The 19,933-nt window shown below is 37.9% G+C and overlaps 1 protein-coding gene across 6 annotated transcripts in view; it reads left to right on the top strand.

The window, feature by feature from the left end:
• LOC127411220 (60 kDa lysophospholipase-like) overlaps window positions 1-17,065 on the top strand; it is a 164,278-nt gene extending 147,213 nt beyond the window's left edge. For all 6 annotated transcript variants that reach the window (XM_051646627.1, XM_051646625.1, XM_051646624.1 and 3 more), the window contains 4 exons: window positions 4,134-4,220; window positions 6,752-6,851; window positions 7,952-8,014; window positions 15,959-17,065. In XM_051646627.1, coding sequence (XP_051502587.1) covers window positions 4,134-4,220; window positions 6,752-6,851; window positions 7,952-8,014; window positions 15,959-16,003 — 295 coding nt within the window. In that variant the 3' untranslated portion in view covers window positions 16,004-17,065. The remainder of the gene's footprint in view (window positions 1-4,133; window positions 4,221-6,751; window positions 6,852-7,951; window positions 8,015-15,958) is intronic.
• Window positions 17,066-19,933: the final 2,868 nt, after the last annotated feature.

Genomic DNA, 19,933 nt, shown 5'->3' with positions numbered 1-19,933 from the left:
TTCACCTGATATTCTGTCATAATATTGTTATATGACTCTCTTTTTTATTTGGAACATAAAAGGAGATGTTCACACAACTTGTTTCAATCTAATGGGGACAGATTGACCACTGTTATGGTGCTTTTTGGTCAGTTTTGGTGCTTGACAGCCATGTTTTCATTTTATTGAAAAGAGCAGCTTGGACAGTCAGATTCTGCCGCTAAAGTCGTGTATGTCTAGTAGAGCTAGGCGATATATGAAATATTCACTACATACAGTATTTGCAATGATTTTGCTGGCTTAAGCATTGTGAATATTGCAGTAATTTTAATCTACTTTTTATTTGACCAGTAAGTTCCCTAAAGAGTGTGTCATTTGACTGGTTTCAGCCTTTCAAGCCGTTTCTGAGCGAATGCACATATTATATCACCCAACCTTGATGTTTAGTCATTAGTGGAAATGACGCAGCATCTTTTCTGTTTGTTCTGCAAGTCTGAACATGTCCCCTTTTTAAAATAAACAATGAGATGGTTCAACTGACCTGGGAGCAACTCTCAGTCTCACTCTGAGTCATTGTAAACTGAAGGCAAAAGCTTCTTTTTCGATATACAGTCACACAAGGTGACTTTTCCCATCACTCCGGGTGTACACAATGGAGTTTTTGGACCTGTGGCCTTTTTTTCCATAAGCGAAGACAAAATGTTGAATAAAAAAGGAAAGCTGGAGAAAAGAAAGGCTTGTTTTTCTAAACCAGCCCTACCTGATTTAAGTTTCATGTCTGGCAGATACTGTGACTAGTGAGGAGAAACAAAACAAACTGGAAGGGCGACTGCCACCAGATTTGTCAGAGTTTGGTGTGGAAGAGTACCATGTATGGGTAGGGCCACACTGAGGTCTAAACCACATGGAATAGATTAGGGAACTACCACACCCAGGTACTGCGTAAAACATCTGCATTATGTCACGTTATAATGAAGTACCACTCCAAGAGGCCTGATTTTAACACCCTTTAATATTACTAAAAAAGTTTTGAGCAGTTTAGTTAATTAGTAGTGTTTGCTAAGGCAAGCATTGCTATTGCAAATTGCTCATATTGGGCTTAAGAATTTGAACAAACCTATAACCCTAAATGTTAAAGTTCGTCACGTAACTCATCCTGCACTTTTGTGCTACAAGCATGAATGATACCATAAATTGTGCAGTTTCTTGAGGAGAGCTGTGCTGGTACTTGTCTGAGTGATCAAACATTGACAAAATTAGACAAAAAAAGTACATTGAAAGATGAACCCTAACCATATCTAGGGATCAAAATATTGTGGAAACTTGGGTATAGGCTCTTTTGACTTGGGCCATTAAGCAACCAGCTAATAAACACCCAGAATGCCCTGGAAACCACTCAAGAAACATGACATTTACATTACATTTATGCATTTGGCTGACACTTTTATCCAAAGCGATTTACAATGCATTTTGTGTATACCTTTTTGTGTGTGTGTGTGTGTGTGTTCCCTGGGAATCTAACCCATTTTGCACAGGCAAACTGAACCTGCATGTTCTTCAGAAAATGAAAAAAATCTAGTTGCATTGTACTGTAAATATTAAAAGATCTTAAGTGCTATACTAGCATGTTTCCTAGAAATCAGAAGGTAATTTCTAGTCATACTTTGATATTCTATTAATTGCAGACTGTGCCTCTGTTCCACACCCTTATCCTATGGCTGGTATTGAAATGACACTTAAATGCAATTATATTGAGTTAATAATGATTTCTCAAGCGTCTTTGCTTGTCCTTGCATGTCTAGATCTTACCCGCCTGTGTGGGATGGCCAACCATAACCCTGAGCAATAATCTGTAAAAAAGTAAAATCTATTAGTGGTGCCTTCTATGGATAGCATCACTATTGCTATTGGTCATATTTGGGGGTTAGGGATTTTAACAAATATGACACCATTTTTGTTATAGACCTAAATCATACTTCAAATCATGTGGCTTGTTGAGGTGAGATTTTAAAATGTTAGTCTGGCAGGTGATAACACAGGGCAAAAAATCCCATAGACATGCATTGAAGGATGGATCGAAGCCATATTTTGGGACCAGAATATCATATATTGGGGTTGGGCTTTTTTGACTTGGGCTTTTAAGCAACCCCTACCAGACAGAACAGCATAGCATTGCTGGTCACAAGCTTATGTTGTGTTTTGTGTGCTGGTCCCCCAGCATGTAATGCTGGTTTGCCCACCAGGCTTCTTAACTAGCTTAACCAGTTCACCAGAAAGACAATGCTGGTCAACCAACTTCACCAGCTAGGTTTTTCGGGTGAAAAGCTTGGTTATGCTGGTCTTCCAGCTAGACCAGCACCAAACCAGCATTAACCATCTTAGACCAGCAAGGGAATTGCATGCTTGTTAATCTGGTCTTTTGTAGCAGGGTCCACCTAGCAAGACCATAGAAACCAACCAGAAATGCATAGCATTGCTGGTCACCAGCTTACATTGTGTTTTGTGTGCTGGTTTGCTGGAGTCCCACCATGCTTCTTAACTAGATTAAATAGCTTGACCAGAAAGACCATGCTGGTCAACCAAATTGAAGAGCTAGGTTTTGCTGGAGAAAAGCATGGGTATGCTGGTCTGCCAGCTAGACCAGCACTAACCAGTTTTAACCATCTTAGACCAGCATGGAAGTTGCATGCTGGTTAAGCTGGTCTTTTTAGCAGGGATCACCTAGCAAGACCATAGAAATCAGCCAGACCAGCATAGAATTGCTGGTCACAAGCTTGTGTTGTGTTTTGTGTATTGGTGATCCAGCAAGTGATGCTGGTGTGCTGCTGTCTCCACCAGGCTTCTTTACTAGCTTAACCAGCTTCACTAGAAATACAATTCTGGTCAACCAACATCACCAACTAGGTTTTGCTGGTGAAAAGCATGGGTATGCTGGTCTACTAGTTAGGCCAGCACCTAACCAACACTAGTCAAGTCAAGTCATTTTTATTTGTATAGCGCTTTTCACAACACACATTGTTTCAAAGCAGCTTTACAGGAAATCATGCATTAACAAAAATATGAAACTGTAATATCTATAAAGTCTTAGAGTGATCATTGTGTAGTTGGATTAAATATGATTGTAAATTGAGTATAAAAATGAAATAATGAAATAATAATTGTATTTAGAACCCCTGTGAGCAAGCTAAAAGCGACTGTGGCAAGAAACACAAAACTCCATAAGATGTTGGTTAATGGAGAAAAATAACCTTGGGAGAAACCAGGCTCACTGTGGGGGCCAGTTCCCCTCTGGCTAAACAACATGAATATAATGCCAATATTAGTTATATGTGTGCAGTGCAAGTCATGGTTTAAAATTTGTAAATTAAGTAAGTGTTAAGGACCAGTGTTTAAAAAAAACAACAACAAAAAAAAACATGATTTTTAATGAACTTTAAGATTAATGACTAATGTCTTTGAAGTCCATCCTGGATTAACTGCAGAAGTTCACATAGATGGATTGTCCATCATTAGTTGGCTGATGAAGGCTTTTGTTGGCAATTAAATGATAGTCTATGTATTCCATTTCAAGAGTTTAGTCCATCAATAGACAAAGGTGATGCAGGCAGAAACCAGAACTGCCGCTCACTGGATGTTTTTTGTTTTTGGCACCATTCTTAGTAAATTCTAGATACTGTTGTGTGTGACCACTAACCAGTTTAGACCAGCATGGGAATTGCATGCTGGTTAAGCTGGTCTTTTTTAGCAGGGACCACTTAGCAAGACCGTAGAAACCAGCCAGAACAGCATAGCTACACACAATTTTTTTTTAGATAATCTTAGCAACCACATAGAAACCCGCTGGCAACAACCCACAACAGCCTTGCAACATGGCAGTGACTTTTGCATGTGCTAGCACCACCCACATTTTCCTAAGACAATATAAAAAGGCAGTTCATTTTACACTGTCTCCATTTAATACATGACAGAAGACCATTTAATACATGATAGAAGACTTTAGAAAATGTCAGAAGATGTGTGTTTGGATGCATGATGTGGGTTGATTCTGTTCATATGTATCAATAACGGAAGTCAATAAAAAAATTATATGACCTTCTTAAGGCTTCCTATGAGTCATGTCTCTCTATGTATGTCTATCTAATCTGTATCTTTAGGCATAAGGATGTAGTGAAGCTGCTAAGGAAAACTGGTGCTCACTTCTTCCGTGATGAAATGGAGAATGCTGGAACTGAGATGTGCAGGTTTTTCACAAACACACACAGATTTCTTATTGCCCCCCTCTTTGTGTCCTCAGGTCTGACTCGTCATTCAGGGACTTTCTCAAGCTTTTAGAATGCTCCCGAACAACATTGCATTGACAAAGCAAAGATATTCTTGGAATCTGCCTCTGTACATGACAACAAGTGCCTTGTGACATATCAAACCTTCAACTAGTCCTTCATTATTCATGTATCACCAAAGGTTTTGGGTGAATTGTGTTTTGTCAAAGCAATAAGCCACGAGAGGCCATACATTACAGTGATTTGGCCAGGGTTAAAGGCCAAAGTATACTTTACAATGTATACTGTCTGTGCAGACTCTCTGCGTGTGGCCCAGATTTTCTTGACATGCGGACAGTCTTTGTCTGTTCGCATTGTTGGCTCATGCACCTGCCATTGACTACAAAAAGAGAATCACAAAGCAGTTGTAGTGCACATGCTTCAATTGCATTCATATTCGCTCACTGTCAAAATACCAGGCACGATCCGGAACGCAAAAAAATGGATTATACCCTAGCCTTCAGGGGTGTTCATAGGAACGGTGCGACACGGAGGTAAAACTGTAAAACCACAATCTTGAGCATCTTAACACTTTATAAAACGGTGACAACCTCACTATTATAAAAAGACACCAACGTTCAATAAATAGTTATATGTATTAATAATGAACAATTCTTCTGCCTAAGAATATAGTCCATTAGCTGTTTACAGTTGCAGAGAAATGTTGCAACTTGGTGCATTAATATGGGATTCAACTGATGTGCGGTCACATGTGTGCGTATATTGATATTTAACATTGACTTCAAACCGCGCTCATCCAGTCTGAATTTAGAGTTGGAACTATCCATTTTATAAACCATATATAGATATAAATCCTCCACTTGTATCAACCCTCACTAGTAATGATAAATGAGCTCCATAGAGGGTTCCCACCCGTCCTAGAAATCCTGGAAAACCTGGAATTGTGCAATGCAGTTTTCCAGTAAAGGAAAAGTCATGGAAAATTAGAAAAAAAACTAAATGTCCTGCAAAATAATAATTTGTCTTGGAAAATATTTTAGCATAATAAAACTGTTTGATTGTGTCGCTGAAAAGGCTTTTGTACAAGTATTGATATCGTGCATTTTTTCCGTTCCAACACTGCTGTAGTGTTAACTACAAAAAATTTGAATTGTCTAAATTTTATTGAATAAACTTCAGACAACGATGACGTTCGGATTGCAGCTTTTTTTTTTTTTAAACGAATTCACACCCTGAGTTGATAGCATGGTGATGCGGCCTTTACACCTCGGTATGTAAATTTTCAATAATTCAAGGATTGGAGTCTGCTTATACTGCTGTTACCATATGTAAGGCCCTATGATGTCTGTGATGCAGAAAACACAGATGAAATCACTGTCCAGTCATAAAAATTGCATTAGCTATAAAATGCATAATGTCACAGAATTTGACATATTTGAGACAAAAATGTTTCAATACACAATTAATCAGTTTAAATCATGATATGTCCATGTGTGCATATTAAACCACAAAAGGCTGCGATTTAATTAAAAAATATATTAAATTCACTTGTGCTGCATGCTTCAAAATGAATGTGTGAGGCCGGCTGCTCATACGCTGAAAACACCTTATCATGAGCATCACGCACACTCTCTGTGTATGTATGTGTGTAGTAGATGACAGTGAGCAGAGCGCTCTGAAGCATGCAACACATGCAGATTATATGTTTATTTTAATGGGTTTAATAATCACACTGGGACAATTAGCAAACTACTTATCCAGAGGTGAGAAACTACTGTCAAAAACACACAGAAATGGCAAAATAAAATCTTGATTTAAATGGGCACGTGAAATGGTGGAAAAAGATGTTTAATGCAATTAAATAATAATGTATTAAAGCAATATCATGTTCTGTTGTGCAGCACTTCATTAGACAAAAATATCTCCAATGGTGTTTCAGATTGTGCTGTGAGGAGGATTTTGTAGAAAGCACTTGATTTGATAAAAAAATAATGCAATGTTATGTTGAAAAATTTTATAAATAAAAAAGTTTTTTTTTCATTTGATTAAAGTTTTAACAAATTAATTTGATTAGACACCACTTTGATGATGAAATTTAATTGAACTGTTGAATGCAGAATTTTGAGAAAAAAAATAACCCTCCAATAACCACAATTTTAATGACCTCTCGTGTGTTTTTGCTTAAATGTTACAACTGTGTGGCACATATAATGTCCTGGAAATGTCCTGGACAATTGTGCCTTGAAAAGAGTTGAAACCCTGTCCGTACTAAGAACAGATATTGAGTGTCACTGTAAAGCTGTTGTTGTATTGAGATGAGGTCAATATCCCATGCCAAACCAATCAGTGGATTGAACATATGCCAGAACTGGTTCTGATTTTTTCTGAATTATTATTCATTATAGTAATAGAACATTATCGTAATAGCCAGTGATCTTCTGGTGTTAGGATTTATGAATGCCCACGTAGAGGTTCTTGTGTGTGTTTTACAGTCTTGCTGCAAGTGCAGACTTGGAGGGACTGGAGATGTGGCTCTTGGCTGGGGCCGATCTAGCCATGTCAAGTTATGATGGACAGACGCCTACGGAAGTGGTGAGTTTACGGAGAAGCATCTACAGAGTTTCCACGGTCATGAAAACTCGTAAATATCAGCGGATTTGAAAACTGTGAGATGCAGGTCTGGAAAAGTCATTAAAATTCATAAAATATTTTGTTCCACTCAGAAAGCTCAGGACTCTTTTGTCTTACTGAAGATATTTGTACACTAAAAAGTGCAAATGTTTAAATATACTGAATTACTTCCAAGGATTGGTACCTGGCCTTAAAATTTAAATCTGCCCCAGCGCCCTTTATATTTAAGCAATTTTACACATCAATATTCCTTTTGCACATAGGCCGTAGAAAAGTTCCAATGCTGTTATAAGAAATAAACAAACTGTTCCATGAAGTGATTTAAAAAAAAAAATCTTTATCCAGTAATGAACGAATGGAAAAGTCATGGTAATTTATTGGTTAAAATGTGTGGGGAAACCTCTGTGTAGAATATATAACTGTGACAAGGAGGAGGGCGGGGCCGGGCCGTGAGTGCGCAGCTGCCGTGTGGCTCTCTCTCTCTCGAACTGCTGCACCCGGCTCGGCTCGGCTCCACCGCTCCAGGCGGCCGGCAACGACTGCTCCTTTGGGCGGACGCCAGTGGCGAGGACTCCACGACAGCGCATCCCTCCTCCTTCCCAGGTTTCGGGACCAATGTAATGGTTTAAAATGGGTATGGAGGAAGCGGGAACCGGCTGAACAGTCAAAGTAATATTTAATGTAAACGTAAACAAAAAAACATAAACATGCAGGGCAGCTGCGTGTGGCTCTCTCTCTCTCTCGAACTGCCACATCTGGCTCAGCTTTATCCCTCTCCTCGGCTGATTAGCCCGATTGGAGGCTGGCCGTGTGCACTCCTCCTCATCGCAATAACCACAATAGCCTATGCCTGTGTGTCATTGGATTCATAAATCTATAAGACTCTAATGGTTCTCTGGATAAAAGACCAACATTTTTTTTTTGGTTATAGTGTTGCATCAGGTACAAAATGTGTCTTCTGTGTTGTTAAATCAGGTGTCAAACTAGTCTGTAAAGAAATGTTGGAAATGATGTCATGCTTCATGTAATCTTTTATGAATGGGCCTCTCTCACAAATGCAGGCAAGAGCTGCTGGACATGAGGAAGTTGTTGAGCTCCTACAACAGGCTCAATACCGAACTCAGGTACTGAACACACACACAGATACAAGCATTCTTCATTAACAGCATATAAATATATATATATATATATATATATATATATATATATATATATATATATATATATATATATATATATACACACACACACACACACACACACACACACACCGATCAGCCACAACAATAAAAACACCTGCCTAATATTGTGCAGGTCCTCCTCGTGCCTCCAACCCGCATCTCAGAATAGCATTCTGAGATGCTATTCTTCTCACCACAATTGTACAGAGCGGTTATCTGAGTTACCGTAGACTTTGTCAGTTTGAACCAGTCTGGCCATTCTCCGTTGACCTCTTTCATCAATAAGGCATTTCCGTCCACAGAACTGCCAATCACTGGGTGTTTTTTGTTTTTGATACCATTCTTAGTCAATTCAAGAGACTGTTGTGTGTTAAAATCCCAGGAGATCAGCAGTTACAGAAATACTCAAACCAACCCATCTGGCACCAACAATCATGCCATGGTCTAAATCATTGAGATCACATTTTTTCCCCATTCTAATGGTTGATGTGAACATTAACTGAAGCTCCTGATCTGTATCTGCGTGATTTTATGCTCTGCACTGCTGCCACACGATTGGCTGATTAGATAATCGCATAGATGATTGCTGGTGCCAGATGGGCTGGTTTGAGTATTTCTGTAACTGCTGATCTCCTGTGATTTCCACACACAACAATCTCTAGAATTTACTCAGAATGATGCCAAAAACAAAAAACATCCAGTGATGGGCAGTTCTGCGGATGGAAACGCCTTGTTGATGAGAGAGGTCAACAGAGAATGGTCAGACTGGTTCGAACCGACAATGTCTACAGTAACTCAGATAACCACTCTGTACAATTGTGGTGAGAAGAATAGCATCTCGGAATGAAATTCTGAGATGCGGGTTGGCGCTGTTTTGGCGGCACGAGGGGGACCTACACAATATTAGGCAGGTGGTTTTAATGTTGTAGCTGATTGGTGTATATATATCAAATCTATTTTCACAGACTGAATAATATTTTAGACATTATCAAGTTTGGTTAAATATTAAACTAACTGAAAGACATAAAACATCAAGTTTAATAGAGGTCAACAAAGCTGTTTTTAGGTTATTTAGCAATTTATCTATTTCAGCATCAGGCAGATGAGGGTTACGAGGTAAAACTATGTGGAGGGGGCCTGGGTAGCTCAGTGGTAAAATACGCTGGCTACCACCCCTGGAGCTTGCTAGTTCGAATCCCAGGGCGTTCTGAGTGAATCCAGCCAGGTCTCCTAAGCAACCAAATTGACCCAGTTGCTAGGGAGGGTAGAGTCACATGGGGTAACTTCCTTGTGGTCGCTATAATGTGGTTCGTTAACAGTGGGACGTGTGGTGAGTTGAGTGCGGATGCCACGATGGATGGTGTGAAGCCTCCACACGCGCTTTGTCTCCGTGGCAACACGCTCAACAAGCCATGTGATAAGATGCGCGGGTTGATGTCTCAGACACAGATGCAACTGGGATTCATCCTCCACTACCCATATTTAGGCGAATCACTACGTGACCACAAGGACTTAAAAGCGCACTGGGAATTGGGCATTCCAAATTGGGTGAAGAAAAAAAAATATGTGGACAACCAAATGTGCTTGTTGGAAGTTTCATTTCAGAGCCATGGGCATTAATGTGGTTCAACTTCTGGGAAGGCTTTTCATTAGATGTTGAAGCATGGCTGTAGGGATTTGCACACATTCAGACACAAGAGCGTCAGTGATGCTGAGCAATGGGGCCTGGCTCAAAGTCAGTGTTCCAATTTATCCCAAAGGTTCTCAGAAGGGTTCAGGTCTGGGCTTTGTGCAGGCCAGTCAAGTTCTTTCACACCAGACTCATTAAATCAGTTCTCTATGGACCTGGCTTTATGCACAGAAAGCCTTCCCCAAACTGTTGCCACAAAGGTGGAAACACACAATTTTCTAGAACGTCATTGTATGTCATAGCATAAAGATTTGTCTTCACTGGAATTAAAGGAATAGTTCAGCCAAAAATGAAAATTGTCTCATTATTCACTTACCCTGATGCCATCCCAGATGTGTATGACTGTGTTTCTTCAGCAGAACACAAATAAAGATTTTTAGAAGAAGATAGAGCCTGTCAGTTCCTTATAATGCAAGTAAACGGCACTTTGATGGCCCAAAAGTTACATTTAGGCAGCATAAAAGTAATCCATGCCACTCCAGTCGATCTATGAATGTCTTCTGAAGCAAATCGATTCGTTTGTCTAAAAAATAAATCGATAATTAAAACTTTATTAACTTTTAAAAAGAGTTTCCAGCAGTTGACACATCAAGTAGATGTTGCCTGACTTTAGCACGTAGGTGAGTTCATATGAGAATTCGGAAGCGGCGCTTATTTTCAACAGAAGAATAAATGTCATGTGAGAGTTTGGCCATTTAAAATAGGATCAGAACCCTTGATGGAAGGGCCAATTTAAAGTTAAAAAACGTTTTCGAAGACATTCACTGATTGACTGGAGTCGCATGGATTACTTTTATGTTGCCTAAATGTGACTTTTGGACTGTCAAAGTGCTGGGATCCGTTTACTTGCATTATAAGGACCTGACAGAGCTCTATCTTCTAATAGCTGCCAGCAGACATATCACCCTGTAGCTCAAGACTGGTTGCCCACTGAAGCTAACAGGGTTGAGCCTGGTCAGTACCTGGATGGGAGACCTCTTGGGGAAAACTAAGGTTGCTGCTGGAAGAGGTATTAGTGAGGCCAGTAGAGGGTGCTCACCCTGTGGTCTGTGTGGGTCTTAATGCCCCAGTATAGTGATGGTGACACTATACTAGTGATGGTGACACTATACTGTAAAATGGCACTGTCCTTCAGATGAGATGTTAAACTGAGGTCCTGACTCTCTGTAATCATTCAAAAATCCCAGGGTACTTCTTGTAAAGAGTAGGGTTGTAACCCTGGTGTCCTGGCCAAATTCCCCCCATTGGCCCTTCTCAGTCATGTCCTCCTAATAATCCCCATCCATTAATTGTCTCTATAACTCTCCTCTCTACCAACAGCTGGTGTGTGGTGAGTGTACTGGTGCCCTATGGCTGCTGTTGCATCATCCAGCTGGATGCTGCACACTGGTGGTGGTTGAGGAGTGTCCCATTCACTGTGTAAAGCACTTTGAGTGTAGTGTCAGAAAAGCGCTAGATAAATGTAATGTTCATTTTCATAATAATCTTTATTTGTGTTCTTTTGAAGAAAGACAGTCATACACATCTGGGATGGCATTAGGGTAAGTGAATAAAGAGAGAATTTTCATTTTTGGGTGAACTATTCCTTTAAGATACCTACCAAACTTGGTGGTGTCCACTTACTTTTAGCATTTCATGCTGAAAATATTTCATATTCAGTTTAAAAATAAAAATACAATGTGCACTTCAAAGTGATCAGAAAAGGAAATGTAATGAATGTTTACAAAGGGAAGTGAATGTATCAATGCAGAAAACAATCTTGAAAGGCATCTTCAAGTAGGGCCTCGTTCACTAACTGTGCGTACACACAAATTTGAGCGTGAAACAAGCGTGTGCACTTTTTCACACAGAAATTATGATTAATCATTACTGATTCATATACTGTGTATATATGCATATATATACTGTATATTTACCATATATATATATATATATATATATATATATATATATATATATATATATATATATATATATATATACACTGGCGGCCAAAAGTTTGGAATAATGTACAGATTTTGCTCTTATGGAAAGAAATTGGTACTTTTATTCACCAAAGTGGCATTCAACTGATCACAATGTATAGTCAGGATTTTTTGAAAAAAAAAATTTTTCTTAAACTACATCAAATGTTCTCATCAAAAAAGTCCTCCACATGCAGCAATGACAGCTTTGCAGATCCTTGGCATTCTAGCTGTCAGTTTGTCCAGATACTCAGGTGACATTTCACCCCATGCTTCCTGAAGCACCATAGATGTGGCTGTTTTGTCAGGCATTTCTCACGCACCTTACAGTCTAGCTGATCCCACTAAAGCTCAATGGGGTTAAGATCCATAACACTCTTTTCTAATTATCTGTTGTCCAATATCTGTGTTTCTTTGCCCACTATAACCTTTTCTTTGTTTTTCTGTTTCAAAAGTGGCTTTTTCTTTGCAATTCTTCCCATAAGGTCTGCACCCCTGAGTCTTCTCTTTACTGTTGTTCATGAAACTGGTGTTGAGCGGGTAGAATTCAATGAAGCTGTCAGCTGAGGACATGTGAGGCATCTATTTCTCAAACTAGAGACTCTGATGTACTTATCCTCTTGTTTAGTTGTACCTGGGCCTTCCACATCTCTTTCTGTCCTTGTTAGAGCCAGTTGTCCTTTGTCTTTGAAGACTGTAGTGCACACCTTTGTATGAAATCTTCAGTTTTGTGGCAATTTCAAGCATTGTATAGCCTTCATTCCTCAAAACAATGATTGGCTGATGAATTACTAGAGAAAGCTGTTTCTTTTTTGCCATTTTTGACCTAATATTGACCTTAAGACATGCCAGACTATTGCATACTGTGGCAACTCAAAAACAAACACAAAGACAATGTTAAGCTTCATTTAACGAACCAAATAGCTTTCAACTGTGTTTGATATAATGGCAAGTGATTTTCTAGTACCAAATTAGCTATTTAGCATGATTACTGAAGGATAAGGTGTTGGAGTGATGGCTGCTGGAAAATGACTTTTTTCAAGTAGTGATGTTTTTTTTTTACATCAGTAATGTCCTGACTGTACTTTGTGATCAGTTGAATGCCACTTTGGTGAATTAAAGTGCCAATTTCCTTCTGAAATAGAAAAATCTTGAATCATTATTCCAAACTTTTGGCCGCCATATATATACAGTGCATTCATGAAGTATTCAGATCCCTTCATTTTTTCACATTTTGTTATGTTGTAGCCTAATGCTAAAAAGCTTTAAATTATTATTATTTTTCACATCAATCTACACTCCATACCCCATAATGACAAAGCAAAAAACAGAGTTTTGAAAACTTTGCACATTAAAAAGAAAAAACTGAAATATCACATTGACATAAGTATTCAGACCTTTTGTTATGACACTTGAAATTTAGCTCAGGTGCATCCCATATCATCATGGATCATCTTTGAGATGTTTCTACACTTTAATTGGAGTCCACCTGTGGCAAATTCCATTGATTGGACATGATTTGGAAAGGCACACACCTGTCTATATAAGGTCTCACTGCTGAAAATGTGTATCAGAGCAAAAACTAAGCCATGAGGTCAAAGGAACTGCCTGCAGAGCTCAGAGACAGGATTGTGTCGAGGCACAGATCTGGGGAAGGCTACAAAAATGTTTTGACTGTATTGAAGCTTCCCAAGAGCACAGTAGCCTCCATAATCCTTAAATGGAAGAAGTTTGGAACAGCCAGGACACTTGACAGAGCTGAACGCCTGGCCAAACTGAGTAATCGGGAGAAGGGCCTTGGTAAGGGAGGTGACCAAGAACCTGATGGTCACTCTGGTTAAGCTCCAGAGATCATGTGTGGAGATGGGAGAAATTTGCAGAAGGACAACCATCACTGCAACACTCCACCGATCTGGGCTTTATGGCAGAGTGGTGAGACAGAAGAATCTCCTCAGTGCAAGACACATGAAAGCCTGCTTGGAATTTGCAAAAAAGCACCTAAAGTACTCTCAGACTGTGAGAAACAAGATTATCTGGTCTGATGAAACGAAGATTGAACTGTTTGGCCTCAATTCCAAATGTCATGTCTGGAGTAAACCAGGCATCGCTCATCATCTGTGCAATACCATCCCAACGGTGAAGCATGGTGGTGGTAGCATCATGCTGTGGGGGTGTTTTTCAGTGGCAGGGACTGGGGGACTGGTCAGGGTTGAAGGAAAGCTGAATGCAGCAAAATACAGAGATATCCTTAATGAAAACTTGGTCCAGAGCGCTCAGGACCTCAGACAGAGCCGAAGGTTCACCTTCCAACAGGACAATGACCCTAACCATAGGGGACAACTCTGTGAATGTCCTTGAGTGGCCCAGCCAGAGCTCAGACTTGAATGCTTTCTGAATGCACTGTGTGTGTGTGTGTGTATGTGTATGTATATATATATATATATATATATATATGTACTGTATAATGGGACATTTTTGGGGTATAATTTCCAGTATACAGTCCTGTTTTTTCTATTTGTTTTTCCAGTACCCAACCCCAACGGCACAAAAAACAAAAAAAAATGTGTTTGCTTATTTTCGATTGTTTGGTGAGGCAAGTCGCTTATTTTGGGCTTGTTTTCTGTAGACCAGTTTGCTTGTTTCTCTTGTGGGTTCTGTCAACACTGGTTATATAGCTCAGTCTAACATTCTGCATAAAAATGCAGGCAATAATAAATAATCTAAGCATAAAAGATATTTAATGTGTTTCAACTTGTGTTCCAAATAAAACTTTACTCAAAGATCTTGCTGCACATGCTCTTAAAAAAAGAGCGCATCTTCAAGGATATGCTTTGCAGTGATTGACGAATCGCTTTATAGGAGAGGTTGTGCGGCAACCCCTTATATGTAGATTGTTTGGGCATGTTTTATGCAAATTACTAACTGCAGGATATGCTCCTTTATTTAGAAGATTCTGAATCAATATTAGAATGAAAGAAATAACTAATCTTTGTGTGTACGCACTTTTTGTGAATTGACGAACATTTTGCGCAATAACTTATCCATGCCTTCTGAAGCAATATTATCGGTTTTGGGTGAGAAACCGACATAAATGTAACTCCTTTTTCACTATAAATCTTAGGAGTCCTTTTGTTTTGTTTCTCACCCAAAACAGATCTGCTTCAGAAGATGTGGATTAAACCACCTGGGTCATATGGATTACCTTTATGCTGCCTTAATGTTCTTTTTGGAGCTTAAAATTGTTGGACCAAATTGACTTCCATTGTGTGGATAAAAACACCTCATATCTCCGTCAAAATATCTTTGTTTGTGTTCTGCAGAAGAAAGAAAGTCATATGAGTTTGCAATGTAAGGGTGTGTAAATGATGTGACAATTGTCATTTTAAGGTGAACTTTTCCTTTAAGTGAAATGTCTACCACTATGCAAAAGTCACTTATGCTGCTCATGGAGAGTTCATTCACACAACAATGTCATTTTTGTTGCATGATCTGGTGTATACTTGAAATGAACACAAAGTTAACATCTTTAAGTTGACAACAAAATCCCTCGTCTTTTTATTGCAGCTAGTATTTGAGGAGGATGAGGAAGAGTAAATTGTGTTCTGAGCTGTTATATACAGCGTGATGTTTATTTGTTCTAATGCAGTTGTAGTTCACCCTGAGCTGTGCTGTGATTGGTGACTTGATTGGTGATTGGTGCTTTAAAACTATTGTAAAACACATTATACTTCTAATTTCTATCCAAAAGTAGTCCATACACATTTAGACAAAGCTGGCGATGCAATCTGGACATGTTCCCATTGAATAACTAGCTTTATTTTCATGGTCACATTGCCAAAAAATAAATGTTAAAAAACAAGCAGACTTATTTTTGTATTTTTTTTTATTTATTTTTTTTTATCTGTTTTAGTGTCTTCGGAGACATTAAACTATCATTTCAAGCAAAGACAGGAAACAAGCAAAGACATTTGCTTTAAACAATGCCGTATGACCATACTTGGCTGTTAGAGCATGAAAATGACTGATCTGTAGTGGAGTAAGCACATTTTTATTTATGTCTTGGAATGTAAATGCAATATTGCAAGCCATCCAAACTTTTTGTGAAGACATGTTTTTTTATGCTTTGATGAAATAGCTGGTGCCTGTAACAGATAACCTCAAAGTTGCAGCCACTTTGACTTTTAAAGCGAAGAATTGTGCATGCTATTTTTTCTCTTTCTGTTTCTACTCTAGAATGGCGAGTTTATCGAGTTCACTGCTTGCCCAGCAAGATCCTGAGGAGACCATCCTACTATCTGTCATTTCCTGCAATTTTCTCATTTTCAGCAAACCATGATTTTCTTTGTGAGCCCTTTAAAAAAAGCACAAGCCATATTTTTCTTTTTTATTCTTTGGTCCATCCCAACAGGTATGAAAGTGTTTTGATGTTGACAGTAAAGGAATCATGAATGCTATTTCTGTATAAGCACATTATTCAGGGAATTTTACAGTACAGTGTACTGTAACTGCTGATGTAAAAGCAATATGAGAACGTATTCATGTTTTATGGAAGAGTATGTTCATTAGAATATGATATATTTATTATTTACATGTAGAAATGCCCATATCTTAAAACCGTTCCACTTTTTCTTACTTGCACAATATTTAAGAATTCAGTATGTAATTTATTACCATTTGCACTTAACCGCTGCAGAACCTGTCTCAGGTTCATTTACAATCAGTCAACTGTACATGCTATTTGTTCATCCAGTGTTATTTATGTGTTATCTGTCAGTGCTATCTCAATCATATAAATGCATTTGTAAATGTATTTAAATGGATAACATTAGGCAGTTTTCATGTTAGTGAAACATGTGTATGTAAAGCACACTGCTTTTACAGAAATGTGCTGAAAAATAAAATAATAATAAAAAGAAATTTGGATTATCCTTTTAAAAAGTAATCAGTTGTCATGTGAGTAACTTTCTAAAACAAAGTATAATTTTAGTTAACCAAAATTGATATAAATGAAGTGGAATGTCAGTTTTTTTTCTTTGTCCTTTGGTTTTGTTCTTAGTTTTCTCAGCTTTGTTCCTGGTTAATCTTCTTCGGATTGGTCATGCTTGAATTATTAGATCAGCTCAGGAAAAGTTTCAATCAAACTATTTTAAACCCATTTTAAATTGGTCTCACAATAAAGAAAAAAAAATGCAAAAGCAAATGCTTATGGTTTTGTTGTCATAGCACATACCTATACTGTCGTGTTCTTTTTGAAGTGTCAATAGGACCGAAAAAGGCAATAAATGTATTTGTGGTTTGTTGCTGTAAATGTGAAATAAAATTGCAGAGCACAAAGAGAAATGTTTTTACTAAAATTATTTATTCCTGAAGATGTCTAATTTCATGTTGTTCCATCAGATCTTGTGTTAAACACAAAGACAAGTCATTGCACAAGAATGTTAACATAATCAGCATATTGTAAACTGAGATCTCATGTCATGCACTGTATCAAATAGAAACACTAAATGACAAATGGCTAAAGCACTGGTGTGATTCACTAGACATTGATACTTCTACTGTCACCCCTCGCAAAAATCTATAAATACCTGCCTAGACAACATTATGGAATGCTGGAATTGAATGATTAAAATAATCTAGACATTGTGCATTTTAAGTTTGCTGAATAGACTTGATTAAAAATGGCTTCATGTGATAAAGTAGTCACAAAAAGTAGTTTTAACACTTCAGCAACACTTGCACGGTGACATTCCATCTGCTAACAAAACACTAAACCAAGTGGCATTTATGTTAAAGACGCTATGCTACAAGTAGACTTTTCAAACCAAGAGATGTTAGAAGTTGTTAGGTTTTAAGTGATAAAACAATGGACAAACTGTTCAAAATAAAGGCCAAACGTATTTGGACACTTATGAACAAGACCTCTGTTTAGGACACATGTGAACTTGGGGGGAACTTCACTTCATCCAATGAAAAACACCCTGACCAGATAGTATTGATCATGTAATAATAATTTTTAAAAAATAAATAAAAGGCTCAGAAATATAACTTTAATTCTGAGAAAGATTCTAGCATAATTTATTTGCAAGTGCTGCATAATTCTTACCTATGTAGCCTAATTAAATACACTTTTAAGTGTGACTTACTGTAAATGTACATATACTTTTTCATGCCACTGTATGTTTATTACGAAGAGGATACTGATAAACAACTTAAAGTTCATCTTTAAGAATATGCACTAGTTAAAATAAACGATGCGGTTCCGATTGCTCTTTTTCTGCCCCAGGAACCCAGAAAAGCCGGTTGGACCTGAAGAGTCGTCATTCCAGTCTGAATGAAAAGCCCAGTGTGAAATGTACACGTTTCCTGCAGTATAAAAAGACACACTGCACACCCAAGTTATGTATAGCTGAGCCGAGGACATTTTCAGAACAGCTGTCCAGCGCCGTTTCTTTGCGGCGACGCATATCTCGGATGGATGACGTGAGTTCGGTGCTTCTCGAGATATTTGGTCATGAAGAGGTTTCTTTCTTAACGAGGAGATACTTTCTGAAAGTTATGGAGCAGGCTGCGGTAAGGGGCCGTTCACACACGACGCGTTCTGGCGTTCCGTCTGCGCTATTTGTAATTGTTGGTCCACATACACATGCCTCAGACGAACGTATTTTGGCATAGACATTTTATGGCATCGTTCCAGATTTAATTTTTAACGGGAATGAAAACGAGCCTTGTTTTCATTCCCGTCTAAAAATACGTACGGCTCTAAGAATAAGGTCTACTGCGATGCGTTTCGCTGTGTTGATGAACGTTGCGTTTATAAGACGGCATGTCTAGTTAAAAGTATTTATTGTAAAAACTAAAGACAAGTTTCCAGTTGGGCTCAGTCAAGCTGTTGAACGGAAGAGGCATGTGTAAACGGCCCCACAGACGGCTGAAGACAAAGTCCTTCGGATGTGGATAACGCCGGGCCCGATCTCCTTTCAGGGTTTTATTCGGTCTCTCTGGTGCAGTGGTTCTAAACAGTTCAACAGTTCTATCTCAAAATTGTGAAATGTTTAGGACCACTTGATCAGGGAGACAATGCCACTGGGTTCTGGAACAAGGACATTATAACCTGTTGTAGGCTCCAGTTGTTGGACATTTGAACAAGTGCAAGGTGGATCTATACACTGTTAAAAAAAAAAAAAAAAAAAAAAAAAAGTAATTTTATTGTTAGTTTTAGGAGCTTTTTCTACATGACTGTTAAAAACTAACTTTTTGTTTTGTTGTGTATTTATATTGTTAAATATACTGTAATACAAATATTTTGCCAGGTAACAAAATATGCTTATAATGTGTTTATAAAATGTTAATGAACTAGTATTATATATATATATATATATAATTAAAGAATCAACCTGACTACACTGAAAAAATATATGATTTTGTGGTGAAGTACATTCTACATTGACTGAATGTTTAGTAGTTTCACCGTGAACTTGGAAATATTAAGTAAATTCTACATTCAAGCGTAAAAATGAATGCTTTAGTTTATAAGTAAATATTACTTATGATTGTTCATCTGCAATGTGTCATTATGTGTCAATCCTAAACAGAAACCCTATATTTATTTGCTAATTTAAGTACATTTTACTTAACTTTTCGAAGCTGGTGTTCCCAGCATGAACTGGGCATAAAATAATAATGATGTTGCATAGTTTCTCTGTTTGCAAGTTTATATACGCCGTTTGTATTGTTCATTGTGTTGTTACGTTTGGTAACTTCTTGTTTAGTGCAGTCTGAAGTTCATTTTCTACTCAAAATTAACCGTTCATGATCAAATAAGTCAAATCTGTTGATTGTCACGTCATATATCATATTACTATTACCAGTAATGCAAGATGATGTTTTCTCATAGACTACATAGCATGCATTAAGCTTCCCAGTGGGAGGCTTCCATGTCATGTGGTACTTGATTTTTAATATGTGTTTGTAAGGAAAGTTCAAAACATGACATGTTCTTATAATATGTTCATTTAAATATTACTAAGATAATTTAAGTACCATGTACTGGATATCATATTTTAAAGTAAATGTTACTGTATTTACTCAAATGTTTAAGTTAAATTAACTCATTCACTAATTAATCAATATTATGTCATGAGGTTAAGTATGTTTTACTCGATTTTATTTAATTAAGATTTACTTACAAAAACTGTGTAAAAACTTGCA

The sequence above is a fragment of the Myxocyprinus asiaticus genome, chromosome 20 (assembly GCF_019703515.2).
Source record: "Myxocyprinus asiaticus isolate MX2 ecotype Aquarium Trade chromosome 20, UBuf_Myxa_2, whole genome shotgun sequence".
NCBI lineage: Eukaryota > Metazoa > Chordata > Actinopteri > Cypriniformes > Catostomidae > Myxocyprinus > Myxocyprinus asiaticus.
The sequence above is the reverse complement of the archived record's forward strand: the minus strand, read 5'-3'. Positions and strand labels throughout refer to the sequence as shown.